Below are 16,944 nucleotides of genomic sequence, written 5' to 3' on the forward strand. Positions count from 1 at the left end.
TTTTCTACCTGGGCTAGCTTTGAACTGCAATCCTCAGATCTCAGGCTCCTGAGTAGCTAGAGCTAGAATCACAGGCATGAGCCATTAGTGCCTACCTTTTAGACTGAACATTTGGCAAACATTCTTTTGAAGAAAAAGAAACTTTCTTTCTGAAGAAGGCACTTCAGGATACAGTTAATAGTATTTATTGCCAATACTAAAATGAAAGCTTTTTTTAAAAATCCCATTTTTTTAAATCACTGTAACACTAACCTTACAATAATGTAAAATATACCTCCAATCCATCCCCTTGTTCAGTCAGTGATAAAATACTTCAAAAATAGATAACATTTAAAAATAATACATATATTTATATTGGCAAATAGTGAAAATAATTTCATTAAAATCAATCAATAAAAAATATTTCTTGAATTCCAGCAGTGTGCTAACACTATGCTGGACCACCAAAGATCTATTGATGAATGAAGCAAATAGAATTTTCTCCTTTTAAAAGTATAACTTCAGGTGGTAGAAACAAATATGTCACTTTTAATACTGGGAAAGACCATGTAATTGTACCCCCTCTGTACAGTATGTTCTCAAATAAAATAAAATAAAAAAAATACTGGGAAAGAAGAGTTATAATAAATAAACAATATATGGAAGACCACTCTGGATCCCAGAAATGGAACAGGAACATGGAGGGGAACTAGTGAAAGGAGGAAGCGGATCATTCCGATACAGGAAAATAAACTATGGATCTATTTGGTTTTTCACACTGAAATGTGAGATATAGCTGTCCTTCTTTGTACTTGATATTTGATGTAAAAGTAAAACTTTTAAGCAAAAACTAAACTTAGGAAAACATGTTTACCACTTTAATAGTTAGTAAAAGCTTTTGTTGTGGGGGAGTGTGGGGAGCAGAGGCAAAATTTTTATTTAAAGTGTGAGTAGGGCATCAGGAAAACTAAGGAAAGCTTCCTAGCTCTTGGTGGCTTGGTATAAATCCCCATCCAGGACTTCCATTAAAGGCTTTTCTGGTAACAATGATGTTGATAATTAGCAAAGATCTGTTTAAGGAAATTGTTAACATTGACAGACCTGTTTTATATCTGACAATTGATCATTTCATAACATTATAAAATCATACATCAGTAAATGATGGATTATCAATGGATTTAATGTAATACTGTATTAAAAGTTTATTAGTTTTATTATATATTCCATGATCCAAATAACATTTACTGAGTTTTAATTTATAATCGAGGGAGAATATCACAATTATCTGTAAAGCTATTAAAAGACTTTTTTTCCCAACAGTATATATGTGTGAGCAGGATATTATACATATACATAAAGATAGTAGTAGCTGAATGTAGGAGATATGTAGAACTTATATGAATAAGACATATTACTGTAGAATTATAAAATAATTGCATTTTAGTGGAATTTGTAGCAGTTTTGCTTTCACATTTTTCTTGCGGTTTAAGGAAATAATATCTTGGTTTCTTTAGGCTATGATTAAAAGATTAGTTGTAATAAGAATGAATCAAATATTCATAGATTTTTATAAGAAATAATTATAGAACATAAACTTTCTTATTTTCTACAGTAGGATATATAAGCCTGAGAAGCACATTGTAAATCTCTTCAATAGAATGTATTTATAAAACTAGCATATACCCAAAATACAGAAAGTAACTGAGAATTCAGCTAACATTAGAATGTGGCTTTTGACCTGGGTGGACCAAAGAAACTCAAACCCTAGCTTCTCAGCTGTCTTAATCAGACTCTTGGAACCAGCATCATCAGCAAACAGGATGATACCCAGCAGGGTTAATGTTTATTCTCTAAAGAACTGGTGCTGAGTATCAAAATGCCACAGAAAAATCATGTTCCCATCATGTGTTTTTATCTTTATTTTGCTCAGGCCTTAAGCATATTCTAGTTAGTAGAAGAGAGACCTAAAATTTACTTGGTTGTGGCAAGAACTAGATCTGTTTTTATTCATTGCAGGAAGAAGAGCAAAAAGTACTTAATACTTAATCATACCTTCTAACTGTCAGGATCAAAGAACTGAATAAATGTATCAGTGGTTTATGGATGCTTTGAGTGGCAGTCTTGAAAAATATTCCACATTAAAGCACCAAAATTAGCTGATAAGTTATGTACAACTTAGTGTACTTGTTATCAAAGCAGCATCATTTTTAATATTATATAAAGGGGCAGATTTTCTTTGAGTACACTTTTAGTCTTATGCAGATAATAGTTTAAACTTTAAGCAATGGAAGACATAGATGTACAATTGGACACTGACTAATTTGATATAGCAACATTATTTGTTGTTGTTTGATCTGGGGTTTGAACTCAGGCCTTGTGCTTGCTAGGTAGTCACTCTGCTACTTAGCAGCAGCTCTATCCTTCAGAATGAAGGATGCACTTTTTGCCCAGGCCAGCTGCAGACCTCAATCCTCCTACATTTCTTACAACTCTATAATCATCCTAGAAGCATTCCTTAATATTCTCTCCCTCCCCACCTCCTCTCTCTCTCTCTCTCTCTCTCTCTCTCTCTCTCTCTCTCTCTCTCTCTCTGCCCTTTCCCTCCTTCTTCCCTCCCTCCCTCCCTCTCTATCTCTGTCTCTCTCTGTCTCTCTCTGTCTGTTAATCTGTCTGTCTGTCTGTCTGTCTGTCTGTCTGTCTGTCTGTCTGTCTGTCTCTCTCTCTCTCTCTGTTGCTAAAGATTGAACCCTGGGCCATGTGCATATGTGCTCTGGGCAAGTGCTCCTCCACTGAATTACACCCCAACCCCCATTCTTTGGATTACGTTGAATTAGAAACTGAAGACATGGCCCAAGTGGCAGAGTACTGGCCTTTTAAAAAAGCAGAGTTGAAAGCATGAAGGCACTGAGTTCAAGTCCCAGTGCCAGCCCCCAAAAGATTAAGTTCAGTTGATTGAATTTGGATTATTTGTGTCCTGATACCACTGTGCCACTTAAATTATATTTTGGAAACTTATCATCATTGGAGATCTGATACTTAGTTTCTCCAAAGGTAAAATGAATGAAATACAGACCCTTCCCTTTCTTTGCTTAGGCTGTCACAAGTTGAGCCTATTTCTTAAGACATAAACATAACCTAATGACTAAGTAGAATACTGAAACAACTGTCTTTCTGTATTGGTATATTTACAGTGTTTCTGTAATAGGTAAACATTTTTAGACATAAGATTTATATAAATACACTTACTTAGGTTTCAGACCATATTCTCCTTAGCAAGTCAATTTCTTTTAGTTCATTCTTTTCTAAGCTCCTGTGAATCTTCTCCATGCCCTTGCGCTGATTATTAGTAAATTTACTATATAAGTTCTAACTAAAACCACTCCTAATTGAATTGTTAGTTACTACTGTTCCTGACTTTGTGTTTCTATTGGATTTCCTTAATATTTGAACTGGTTTCAAGTTTGAGAAATCCTTTTGTTTTAACTTTCTTTTTGTATTTTTTTCATGGAAAGAGTGGAGTTAGAACTCAGAGCTTCCCGCTTGCTAGGTAGGAATTTTATCCTATTTTCCTGCCCTCCCTTCCCCTTATATTCCCTCCCCTTCCCTCCCTCCCTTTCTTTCTCTTTCTCTTGTTCTCTTCTCTCTCTTTCTTTTTTTCTCTTTCTCTCCCTCCCTCCTTTCTTTCTTTCCTCCCTCCTTCCTTCTTTTCTTTCTATCTTTCTTTCTTTTCTTTCTTTCTTTCTCTCTTTTTTCTCTCTTTCTTTCTTTCTTTCTTTCTTGCTTTCTTTCTTTCTTGGCTTGAACTTTGGGCCTCTATCCCTGAGCTCTTTTGCTCAAGGCTAGTGCTCTACCACTTTGAGCCCAATACCACTTCCTGTCCTGCTCTGGCTGTTTTTTGAGATAAAGTCTTTTATTTATTTGTTTGTTTGTTTGTTTGTTTTGGTTAGGGCCACCTGGACCTCATTTCTCTTCTTTAGTATTTATGCCATAGCTGAGATAATAGGTAATCTACCTATTATCTACCACCTTTTTCTGTTGAGAATGGGGCTCTTGAAGTGTTTCCCAATCTAGCCTGGAACCGTGATTCTTCCCATTTCAGCCTCGGGAGTATGGGAGTGAGCTACCACATCCAACTTTTCCTCAAGGTTTGAGCCTGTATTGTTCTTAAGTTTTCCTACCTTTGAGTTGCCAGTCAAACCACAATTTAAAAGAAAGAATTTTAAACAAGCATGGCTGAAAATATGCCTATAGTTTTCCTTTGAGGTTGTTGCTAATTCTTCATTTTTGATATTAGAGTATAAGTCCCGTAAACTAAGCTGAAATCAGTAGGTAAGAGATAAAAACAGCTGATTGAGGATGTCACAGTCTTGTTCTGGAGCAATGGAGGTGAAAGTACCAGGACAAACAAGATGGAAAGTACTGTAAACACTCCAGGTTTCACATATAAGGTTTATAAGACATAGGCAATTCTGAAGTCCAACACCTCAAAAAAATGGCCAAAAGTGATGTTCTAAATGATGATAGGTAATATTCTAGTACTCTGAATGCTTGCCAGATAAATCTCTGAAAAAAGAAGCTACAGATTTTTTTTAACAATACCCATTATTCAATAAATTCAAGAATCTTCAAAAAAGAAAAAAAAATAAAGCCAGGTATGATAGTTCACACCTAATCCCAGCTACTCTGGAGGAGAAGGAGTAAGGAGGAAAGTTAGTTTATGGCCAGCCCAGACAGCATTTAATAAGACATGTGACTCAGAAACAAAATCAAAAGGGCTGGAGCCATAGCTTAAATGGGAAAATGCCTACCTATTGTGCACAAATCCCTGGCTTAATCCCCAATATCACAAAAACAAAAAAAAGAGCAGGGCCATGTCTATAATCCTACATAGCCAAGAGGATGAGATCTGAGGATCTCAGTTCAAAAATACCAACAGGAAAGTTCTGGGGTCTCTTATCTCCAATAAACCATGATAAAAGTGGAAATGGAGGTCTGACTCAAGTGGTAGAATGCTCACCTTGGGCAAAAAAGCTGAGGAACAGTGCCCAGGACTGAATCATAAAGAAAAAAAGGAAAAGGAAGGAAAAGAAGAAAGACAAGAAAGAAAGAAAGAAAGAAAGAAAGAAAGAAAGAAAGAAAGAAAGAAAGAAAGAAAGAAAGAAAGAAAGAAAGAAAGAAAGAGAAAGAAAGAAGGAAAGAAGGAAAGGGAGGAGAGAAGGGGAGGGAGGAGAGAAGGGGAGGGAGGAGAGAAGGGGAGGCGAGGGAGGAGGAGAGGGAAAAAGAAAGGAAAGGAAAAGAAAGCAAGCTCAAGCTATATATTTGTTAATTGAATATATATAGTGAATATATATAAGTAAATATATATACATATATATAGGTTTCTTGAACCTACAGAGTACTATTTTCTGAGACATTGTCTCAATTTCAGAGGGTTGGAATCATATAAAGTATGTTCTCTAACCACAGTTAACACAATAAATACATAGTGCTTTTATCAGTGAAACTGGGAAGAACCAGACATAGTGGTATTTGCCTGTAAACCCAGCACTTGGGAGGCAGAATCAACGTAATTATGAGTTCCTCTAGTAAAGTAGGTATTGTAACCTATTTTAGGATACTGGAGCATACATAGTGTTCATACAGTTTTTAGGAGTATTAACTGTTGTATGAAAAAATTCTAAAAATAAGGCCCAGTATTTACTGGTCATATTCTAAAGGAGTATTGACTATTTTTTCTATTTTTAAAACTATCATTAACTATTAAATTCAAATTTTCTTACAAATTTTCTTAGCCTCCAAACCTTGATAATTCTGTTTATCTCCTTTATCTGAAGGAAAAGAAACAATTAAAATTTAGTACAATCTATTTTCACTATATAAAATTTCTCACACAAAGACAGGAAATTATTGCAGCCAGTTTTGTAGGGATTGAAATTAATAAATAAGGAAGTAGTACTTTTCCCACTTTGCTTATCTAGAAACTGCATGGTGTCTATGCCTGATTTTTCTCTAGATAGAATCTTGTGTGTGCATTGGTGACCTTGTGGCTCCCCCTACCCTTTTTTTTTTTTGAAAACTACTGCCATTAGATTCTATATCTTTAGAGAAATTTCAAGGAAGATCCTATGAGGAGGCTTGCCCAGCTAGTGACTTGCATCTTCCATCCTCTGTTCTGATCAGCTGCAGCTTACTGTAGGTGCCTATAGACTCACTCTGAAGGAACTATGGGCTGAGCATAGGGCAAACTGAAAGAGGGTGGTAAGCTTGATAGGCAAAATGCATGCTACCAACCCCTACTTCATGATCTTCCCAGCAGAACTCCTGCTTTTACTCCTTTTTATCACCACCTACACTACCTCCTTTTTGACCATTGTTTCCCAAGTGTTTGGCGTATTGACTATATGTACATACACGGTCATGCCTTCCTCCCCTTAACTATGTTAGCTGAACATCATTCTCACTAATATCATCTTTATTTTTCATTGTAATTGCAGTATTTTGGATTATTTTTGATGGTTGTGGGGCCTGAACTCTGGGCCTGGGCGCTATCCCACAGCTCTTCAGCTCAAGGCTAATGCCCTACCACTTGAGCCACAGCACTACTTCTGGCTTTTTCTGCTTATGTGGTGCTGAGGAATTGAACCCAAGGCCTCATGCATGCAAGGCAAGCACTCTACCACTGAGCCACCTTCCCAGCCCCTATTTTGGATTTCTGTATATTCGGTCTTCATGAATTTTTTCTGAATATTTGATAAGGGGTCAAGTTAAAATGAAAGTAAAATTTAAAATTCTTTCTACTGATGTGATCTCTTACATTGTTTCATAAAAATACTTTGGGTATTATAAAAAGATTGGCTAACCTCAGTTATCAAAAAAGTGTTAGCAATCTCTGTGATTCTGTGCCAGAATATGCTGACTTCTGAGCATACTAGACAAGTACTCTAATCACTGAGCTATACTCCAACCCTTTGTTCTTTTTTATAGTTTCAATACTTGTTAATAGATTGGAATTTGGGTATCCAAAGTAAAAAAGTCATGATTTGGCCACACAATTAAACATGCAATTTTATACAGTTCATAATGAACTGTATAAAACCTCCCTCTGGAAAAATAGCATGGGAAATTCTCTTAAATTAATGGTGGTAGAATGTTTGTAACTGATAGCATTTTAGCTTAGAGTATAGAAGTAGAGTTTTATCTCATTATTATATTATATGATTTAAAGTAAGTCTTTAACATAAGTAACTCAATATTACTATATTGTGCCCTGAACTTCTGAGAACAAGATACATACTTTATATAATCAAATTTATTTTTATCTATCTGGATATTTTTGTTAGTCTTTAATAAATGTGTGTTTTGAGTGACTTGTTCTTCATTTGTTAAGATGCTTATGTTTTTGGTGGCATATATATTTTAATTGCTTTCCTATTTGATTGTTTCTTCTTTCTTTTAGGGTAGAGCCTGGATTAGAGTAGCACTTATGGAAAAGCATTTATCTGAATACATCTCTACGGCTCTGAGAGACTTCAAAACAACCAGGTTTTAAATTTTCTTAGTATTTTTCTAATTCTAATTCTAATCTTTCTAATTTTCTTAGTATTTATTTAAAAGAATCATATACAGACTTAGAATGAAGAGTTAGTTTCTGAAGTCTCAACTTTTTTTTCCAGTTTCTTTTTTCTTTTTATAAATTTTTTTCTTTTATTGTCAAAGTGATGTACAGAGGAGTTATAGTTACATAAGTCAGGTAGTGAGTATATTTCTTGTCAAACTTGTTATGATACAGCTAATTCTACTAACTTCTTAATAAAGTGTAATCTGTGTTGATTTATGTAAGAGATGCGTATCTTACCTAGAACTCTTGATTTTTAAAAAAATAATTCCTGATTCTCACTCTTTGAACACTTGAAGCTTCATTTCCCAGTAGAATTTTTTATTTTCTTGTAAAGAACTTAAGTGAATTATTTACTTTTTCAATTCTTGTATATAATTGATGATGGCTTGTCTTTTTAGGTTAGTTTATAGCAACACTTCTTCTTTCATTATACAGACTTAAGAGATGGCATATTTTGCCATGTGAAAAACAGAACCTTTTAAATTTTTTATGATAGTAGCAAAGTTAATATTAGGAAAAAGAAGTAATATATATTTAGCTCTGGTCTACTGATCTATATTTGTTGCTATTGAAGACATCACTGAAGACATCGCTTTCCCCATATCAAAAGTGTTTGCTAATGTCATTATCTTAGTCACATACTGCCATTGTTTTGTGCCACCAGCCACTATATTACATAAAGTTCCAAACTTAGTTCTTTAATTGCTATATCACACTTCAGGTTCTCAATAACCACATGTGGCTAATGGATAACACAGACAAAGAACATTTTCTTCCTCACTGAAAGTTCTATTAGACAGGAAGTTACTTCTAAAATATTATTTTATTTCTACCTTGACAATATTGATGACTAGCAGTCAGATTTGATAGAGAAAATTAGGCATAAAGAACATTCATATCTGGAACCTTATCTTTCAAGTCCTGACATTGTGGATTTTGAGATGATCTGGGCATTTTTTAGCTTACTTTTAGTAGACTGTAGTATCTTTAGTTAGATTCCTATATCTTTACAGATAAAAAGAAGTGAACTTTCACTTTGAGAGATACAAAAATAAAGTTGTTGCAGTAATTAATTTGACCAGAATAGTAACATGTTTAGCTCTTAAAAGTATTTGTGTAAAGTACACCTACTACATATTTGTTGAGTTCTTTTTAGCAACATGTACTCTTGTAATGTTTCTAAAGGTAGAACTCTTAAATGTATGAAATTAACTTGGTAAAATGAAATATTTATTCTCACTAGTCAACAAGTTTGACTAGTTGGAGGTACTAGCATTTTGGAAATAAAAGAAGAACACAGTATCAGAAATGGGGAGATGAAGTATACAAATTCTAAGTTAATGAAATTAAGTCAGTTTCACACAATGATCATCTCTTTTGCACTTATTGCATTTTTCGAAACAGAAATTAAAACATTAATGTTCTTAACTTGTTAGTCTGTTCTTAGTTTAAATGATTGGGTGGAGTAGAAATAATTCTTGAATAGATTATTTTTAGAACAAGTTTACATATTTAATGGGAAGTGTTTTTTTCCTTGTTCTTAAGTGTTAGCTGTGTTTTTTGACAAAAAAGGAAATGATTCAGCTCCTTAAAAAGTCTATGATGTAAAAAAAACATTCTTATAATATGTAAGATTCTCTGTTCAAATACAAATGTAGCTTAGTGCACATATATGTATATACACACATTATACACATACACATTATATTAACAACAGCAATAAGATACAAATATAATGGCTTTGTAATTCCCATGAAATGAAGTTAAGTAGGGAGTTGTCTCAGAATTTCCATTTTAGATGGTGACTAAAAATGTGAAAAAACAAAATTTTTCTTTTTACTACTGATACTATAATTTTTACTCAAAAGAAGACAAACTTTAAATTATACATAATTTGTATGCAAAGCTCTAGTCAAAGAAAAACATTTGGAAGATTAGATTTGTAAAATATAAAACAAAATATTGGAGAAAGTACTTGTACTTTACCTTTTATCTGGATGGTTGTGGAGGAAGGTGCGTTGAGAGAAAAATGATCTCCAATCCTGTAGATATTTTGAGAGTCGGAACACAAGTGTGCGGCTTATTCTGTCTGACTTCACAGACAAATGGCACTGATACTATCCAAAATAGTGGAAGAAATGTTTGCTCCAGTGCAGGAGGAGGAGCTTCATGATCTAAGGCAGGCAACTTGGGAGCCACTGATCTGTGAAAATCCAAGGATCTGTATGAGTTGAAGAGGGTAGAGAGCAAAAATACAGTAAGCTTTCTTACAATAAGCTTTTATCTGACTGTAGCTCAAGAACATGAAAGACATTTATGTGATCTTTTTGCTGACATGGAAGATATCTCGGAGAACTACTAAAAAAGAAAACACCACCTAGAAGAGTTTATGGCTTAGGGATTTGAATATTACTAGGAGACAGGCACAGTTGAGAAGTCGGAAGAGTGAAGATTACAATCTAAACTTATGTGATTTTTTTTGTTTCCTTTGTGGGTTTTTCCCTCTATGGTATATCCCCTGTTGTCACTGTACTTGATTTTGGTACCATGCATCTTGTATATACATTTGTCTAATTTGGAGAGGGGAAGGAGAATGCCGAACAAGGACACAGGAATACCCACTGCAACAGTGATACCCACAAAACAGTATATTGGAAATGAACTTTACAACTTGTGGAGGAGGGAGGTGGAAGGAGTGAGGGAAGTGGGGGAGGGAGGGGATAGTGGGAGAACAAGGAAAGGGGGAACAATGCTAGATAAGAAATGCACTCAGTGCCTCACTCATGTAACTGCAACCCCTCTGTACATCATCTTTACAATAAAATAAAAATTTTTAAAAAGATACATTCACCAATCAAAAAATTATGTTAAATTTTAAAAACACCTCATAGGGAACTTCATTGGTAGTTTCCTAGGAAGAACTACAAGTGAGAAGGAAAATAAACTCTGAATTTGTTCAAAGTTTTAATTTCCCTTTACCTATCCCCTGAAAAATAATCAGATATTTTAAATTAAAAATTGAAAGTGTGATTGTGTTTTGAAGAATGTGGTAAATATTCAAAGTAATAAATATGGACAAATGTGATGTAACAGATATGGAAATCTAAACATAAAATTAATTTTATGGAAGCATGTAACTGTAATTATACCACAGGATTTATTTTTAATGTAAAAGTTGCATTCCAGTGAAATGTTCATTTTTCACAATATTTTTTCCTATTTGTGAAAATACCGTACAGAGGGGTTACAATTACATGAGCATGGTAATGAGTACATTTCTTATCAAGCATTGTTACCTCCTCCTTTTTTCCCCCCCTTTACCATTGTTCTTAATTTTTTTTGGTGGCCAGTTTTGAATTAAATTCAACTTTATCATAAGCCTATCACATAGGTAGCAACATAACATGTACAGTTGCTCTTATATGTAGTATGAGGGGACTATATCTCAATAATCCCTTAGTAAATTGAAAATAGTATAAGTTGAAAATATATCTGATATACCCAGCATACCAATATTTATACTCTAGCTTTGCCTACCTTAACCTTCTCCGAGCACATGAATGTACATTTGGGCCAAGTATACTATGTAACTATGTGATTTTATTGCTCACTAGGAACTGCAGCAGGTCCCTGGTACCTATCATACTGTCTGTTCCTAAAAGTTCAATATTTGTAGCTTACACATGTAAAAGCTTAGCATTATTTTTAAAATCAGGATATGTAATGCCTTAGTTATATTTGGCAGGATGTGAAAAAACCTAGAAGCTGGAGTTTTGAGCACTGTATTTTGTCAATGTTGCTTTTGGGGAGAGTATAGTCACACTGATAGACAAACAACAGAAATAATGGAAAGTGACAGGAATTGCCACTCATTTTGCAACAAGAAATAGTGCAAGAAAAGTAAGAAATTCCCATATAACCTCTATTCTTATGTGTATGCTAGTCTGTATGGAGATTTCTCCACTTATGTTGGATTTTATTTCATGTAAAGCGTTATTTACCATTTTCTTCCATATATAGAAAGTTCAAGGACTTCCAAAGATCAAATTAAGGTAGAAAATGGTCCTCCTTAACCTTTCACCTAAATATAGCCATTGTTAAATCTGACATATTACTTTTTAGTCTTCTTTTCTGAACACATTCTTAAAATGATGATTGTATTGTGCTCTTTCTTTTTTTATACATCCTACTTTAAAAAATCTTTATTACACAGAATGTTGCAGTTACATAAGTCAAGCAAAGAGTACATTTCCTTTTGGACAATGTCACCCTCACATACTACTTTTAATTCAACTTCTCATTATAATATTAAGCATTTTACATTATTACTACACTCTCATAAATACTTTTTTGGCTTACAATATTCTAATTTTATATTGTAATAAAGACCCTATTTAGGTTACTCATTTGATTAGATGAATAAGATTGTGCTCCAGTGTCTCACATCTATTATTCTAGCTCCTTTGGTGACTGAAATGAGAGGAAAATGGTTAAAGGTAAATTTGGGCAAAATGTTCACAAGACCCCATCTCAACTGCGAGGTAGGCATGGTGATACTCATCTATCATCTCAGTTGTGTAATTATTCCAGTTATATGAGAGGCTGATACTGGGAAGATTGTGATTCTAAGCCAGGAAAGACAAAACCAAAAAACAAAGCCAAAAAACAAGAGAGCCTATCTTTTCAGAATAATCTGGATATGCTGCTTTATACCTGTTAGAATTATAAATAGAAGATCACAGTCCAAGCTGGCCTGAACAAAAGAGTAAAACTCATCTCAAAATTAAGCAGAACAAAAAGGTCTGAAGATGTTGTTCAAGGAGCAGAGTGCTTGACAAGCAAGTTCAAAGCCCCAAGTTCAAAGCCCAGTAACACACACACACACACACACACACACACACACACACACACACACACACACACACACACACACACACGCACACCATGTGAAATAATGTACACAATTTGTTTCTTACTGTATAAAATCATGGACTTGGCACACATCTCAGGAATATAATGTTTTAAGATCCTGCCACATATTTCAAATACCAAAATGATCATATTTTTTTTACTTCTACCAAAAGTTAAAAAAATACCTGTTTTATTACTCCCAAACTTAGGTATTTTCATGGTCCCATGTATTTTGCCCTTTTTTTTTTTTTTTGTCTGTGGAGCTTGAACTCTGGGCCTGGGCACTGTCCCTGTGCTCTTCAGCTCAAGGCAAGTACTCTACAGCTTGAGCCACAGTGCCACTTCTGGTTTTCTAGTAGTTTATTGGAGATAAGAGTCTCACGGACTTTTCTGTCCGGGCTGTCTTTGAACCGTGATCCTCAGATCTCAACCTCCTGAGTAACTAGGAGTGTGAGCCACCAGCGCCTGGCCTATTGCCAAATTATTTTTAAAATAAGTTTAAGAAATATTTTGACGCACTTATCATTCAACAAGGCCCAATTTATAGCTGTTTTCTTGGATTCATGTTCTTCAAGCATTTATAAGTTATTGGATACATCAGTCATAAATGTTTCTTGAGAAATTTATTGTCATTTGTATAGGACAAAACCAGGCCGTATACAGACCATTTGATTCTAGATTGGATTGATGTAGGTTTGAATTCCAGCTCAGTTTTCTATCATTGCACAAATAAACTAGCAAATTATCTTCTCTAGGCATGAGATACTCTTTTCTTATATAAAATGACAATAATTACTAAACTCATCTCATGGGGTTCTGAGGTTTAAATTTGATAGCTAATTAAGTTAGATAAAGTTTTTAAACAGTACTTTATGCAAAGTAGGTACCCAATATATGAGCATACTTTGTATTAAGAAGTTTATTGTAGAACATAAAAATCAAAGAACATGGTAGAGTGAAGTGTTTGTGATGGTGCATCTTTAAGTTAGAATTTGGATTATATAGTGTCACATGAGATAAATGTCTGGAACAGTTTTCAGCCTCAAAATCATAAACAGCAGTTAGCAATAAGCAGTTCCCACATATCCTATTTAGTTCCTGTAGTCTTCCTGCTTTCCATTGCTCTATAATGGGTGTATTATATTCTTCCTCAGCAAGCCTCTCTAGTAGCCTGCTTTCCTCTCCTCATTCTTCACCAATTCACTGGCTTTTTATTTCCCCTAGAATGTTGAACATAAATATATGCATTGATTATGTCCTCCCAAACATCTTAACCATATTCTCTTGGTTTCTTTTAGTTGTTGTAGAATGTTTTCTTATATTAAGACACCATTTTCTCTTACTTATCCCTGTTGATCTCTTTCCTTAGTTTACATATTTCTGTTTGTCTCATCAACATCTTTTTTCCTATAGGACCATCCCTTGCCAATGTGGAATGTACATTGGTATCTTCTGCCTCAAAAATTAATGGGTTCCATTGACTCCATATCCTCCCCACTACTACTCATTTTCCTGTTCTGCTTTGTTACTAAACTCTCTAAATTGCTTGTATTCAATCTTCTGTTCCTTACTACTCTGCCAAGAATAATATTTAAAAGAATATCAGTAATCTGCAAGCTGTCAAAGTAAATATTGCAGTTCATCTTTAAGCTACTCCTATCATCTCCCTGTATCAGTTGACCATTTCCTTTATCGTCAAATCTTTTGCCTTTAATTTATATAACATCCATTAGTGTTCCATTCTGCCTCTGAAGTTACTCTTTCACATTCTCTTTCTATGTTATTTTCTTCTCCGCCATTTTCTTTACAATATTCTCTGTCCTCTGTCTTGCATTTTCTGTTCTTCTTACTGTATTTTTTTAAATCATCTTCTCCTTCTTAAATTTCATCTCTTTGTATGAGTTTAAATATCACCCATAACATATGATACCACATTTAAATAACTAGGTATTATAACACTGCTTACCGCTTATAAGCAAAATTTCACTGCCTACACAAGCCAAAGTGAACAATTCATATGAGACTTTTCTTTCTCCTTCATCCCCTATCATCATCAGTCGATCATTAGCAAATCTTGTTGATCCTATTTCCAAAATGCATTTGAATGTCTTCAATTAAATTATATAAATACTATCTTTTGAGATTAGTTTAATTAGTTCAACTCTACTTATTGTAAGTTCTGAATTATTTTTAAATGTATTGTAGTTTATTTTCTGAAAAAAGGTTTCTGTGTGCATGCCAGTAATAGGGCTTGAACTCTGGGTCTAAATGTCTCATGGGGCTTTTTCTGCTCACATGCATGGCTTGTTCTGCTTGTTCTCACATTTTGCTGGTTAATTTGAGCTACAGTCTTTCTAGGAGTACTAAAATAACCTAGACTTCTTTTATTTCTTGCATTCCCTCACCTGTTAGCCTTTCTTTAGCTACATAGCTTCCTTCCAATCTTAAGTGTAAAATTGGACTGGGCATAAAAAGAAAATTGGAAGCATGATATTGTATAGTACCAATACAACCTATCTGAGTTGTTCATCCTGGATCACATCCAAAGGATATTTGTTATTCAACTATCTGAAATACCCTAAAATAGTATTATAGAATGAACACTAAACAATACAGGACATATTTCAATTACAATTAATTTATGTGAGTAAAAATTATAAGAAGGATATTTTTGTACATTTTAGCCAGTAATATTGAAATTCCCACTCCTCAAAGACCACCGGAGACCACCAGAGACTCACACTTGAACTGCAAAACGCAAGGTTTATTCAGAACAAGCCTAGGCTGGGGCCTCGTCCCACACACTCTGACATAGCAGAGGGAGGGAGGAGACCCTGAGGACATTCCAGCAGGGTTTATAAAGGCAAAAACCACAAGGTGACAAAAAGATACATTATCCAGGTGTTCAAACAGAATTACATGTGAATACAAATCTGATTGGCTCAGGGCTAGGGATAACATTCCAGGGTAGTTAGGTCCGCAGGGGGGGTACAGAATTGGATGGGTCATCTGAGTGGGGAGGTAGTTAGCGCCTGGTTTCAGTATAATCAACCTCTTTCTGCGCAGCTTCTGGTCAATTTCAACATAATAATACCTCTCAATACAATTACAGTTTTCAGAAACATCTTGGGCAGCAGGGCTTAGAACAAAGGCATAAAGTTAATCATGAAATGTTGCCTGAGCAAGATAGAGTTACTCTTGTTCTCTCAATGTGTGTGTGTGTGTGTGTGTGTGTGTGTGTGTGTGTATGTGTATGTGTGTGTGTGTGTGTGTGTGTGTGTGTGTGTGTGTGTATATATACAGTATATACATATAAACATAAATGTTATTGTTCTTGTTAGTTGAGGGGCTTGAATTCAGGGCCTGGGCGCGGTCTCTGAGCTCTTTTGTTCAAGGCTAGTGCTCTACCACATTGATCCACATACAACAACACTACTGGTTTTTGAGTAGTTAATAGGAGGTAAGAGTCTCACAGGGACTTTTCTACCCTGGCTGGCTTCAAACCCTGATCCTCAGATCTCAGGCTCCTGAGTAGCTTGGATTACAGATGTGAGCCACCAGTGCCTGGCTAGTAATAATTTTTATTCAATATATAAATACTTGGAAAGAGTATTTCTAATAAAATCTTCTCAATCACAGTATATCAAGTAGTTGTTTATGAATTTTTATTGTTTTTATATTACAAAACTACATTAAATGATATAATCTAATATTTATTTGGAAGTTTTATTTATTTATCTTGATAATTTCTGTATTTATAATACTTTTTTGGAATTTGGTGTGCTTTTCAGTCAAGTCTTCCCATTACAATATTTTCTTTAGAACAAAAAATATTTTAATAGATTTTTTTTAGTGTATGTTTTACAGTAATATTTTTGGATTAGTCATATTAGGCTTTATTTGCTTGTTTCTTGTCTTTGCTGTGTAAGCAAACTTAGCATTGCTATTTTTATTTTTTTTTGTTTCTTTCCAACAACAGTCTTTTTATTGTGAAAATACTGTACAAAGGGGGTACAATTACATGGGCAAGATAATGAGTACATTTCTTATCAAGCATTGTAGCCTCCTCCTTTGTTTCCCCTTCCCATCCCATCATATCCTCCTCCCCCCACCCCCCCACCCATTTCTCCCCTTACCTCCCCCTCCCTCCCCCCCCTGCCCCCCACCAAAGTCATTATGTTTTCAACATAATGACTTGTACATATCATTGTTGCAATGGGTCCACCTGTATCCCTATTTAAACGATTTGTTTTTCCCCTTCCTCTCCACAAATTATACCGACACCAAATACAGTGAAAGCAGGGGTTATACTATGGGGGAGGGATATACAAAGCAACAAAGAAATCATCTTATAAATGTGTTAGAAACAATCGCATGAAAGAAAAAAAAAACATTTGAATACATATCTTAGGGTTCATTTCCCTAACATCACCTTA

At 34.6% G+C, this 16,944-nt stretch overlaps 1 protein-coding gene across 3 annotated transcripts in view; it reads left to right on the plus strand.

The window, feature by feature from the left end:
- Positions 1-16,944, plus strand: part of Rundc3b (RUN domain containing 3B) — a 98,978-nt gene that overhangs the window by 41,219 nt on the left and 40,815 nt on the right. For all 3 annotated transcript variants that reach the window (XM_069996400.1, XM_069996401.1, XM_069996402.1), the window contains exon 4: positions 7,436-7,521. In XM_069996400.1, coding sequence (XP_069852501.1) covers positions 7,436-7,521 — 86 coding nt within the window. The remainder of the gene's footprint in view (positions 1-7,435; positions 7,522-16,944) is intronic.

Source organism: Dipodomys merriami, unplaced genomic scaffold (assembly GCF_024711535.1).
Source record: "Dipodomys merriami isolate MVZ:Mamm:240054 unplaced genomic scaffold, mDipMer1.0.p SCAF_5, whole genome shotgun sequence".
Taxonomy (NCBI): Eukaryota; Metazoa; Chordata; class Mammalia; order Rodentia; family Heteromyidae; genus Dipodomys; species Dipodomys merriami.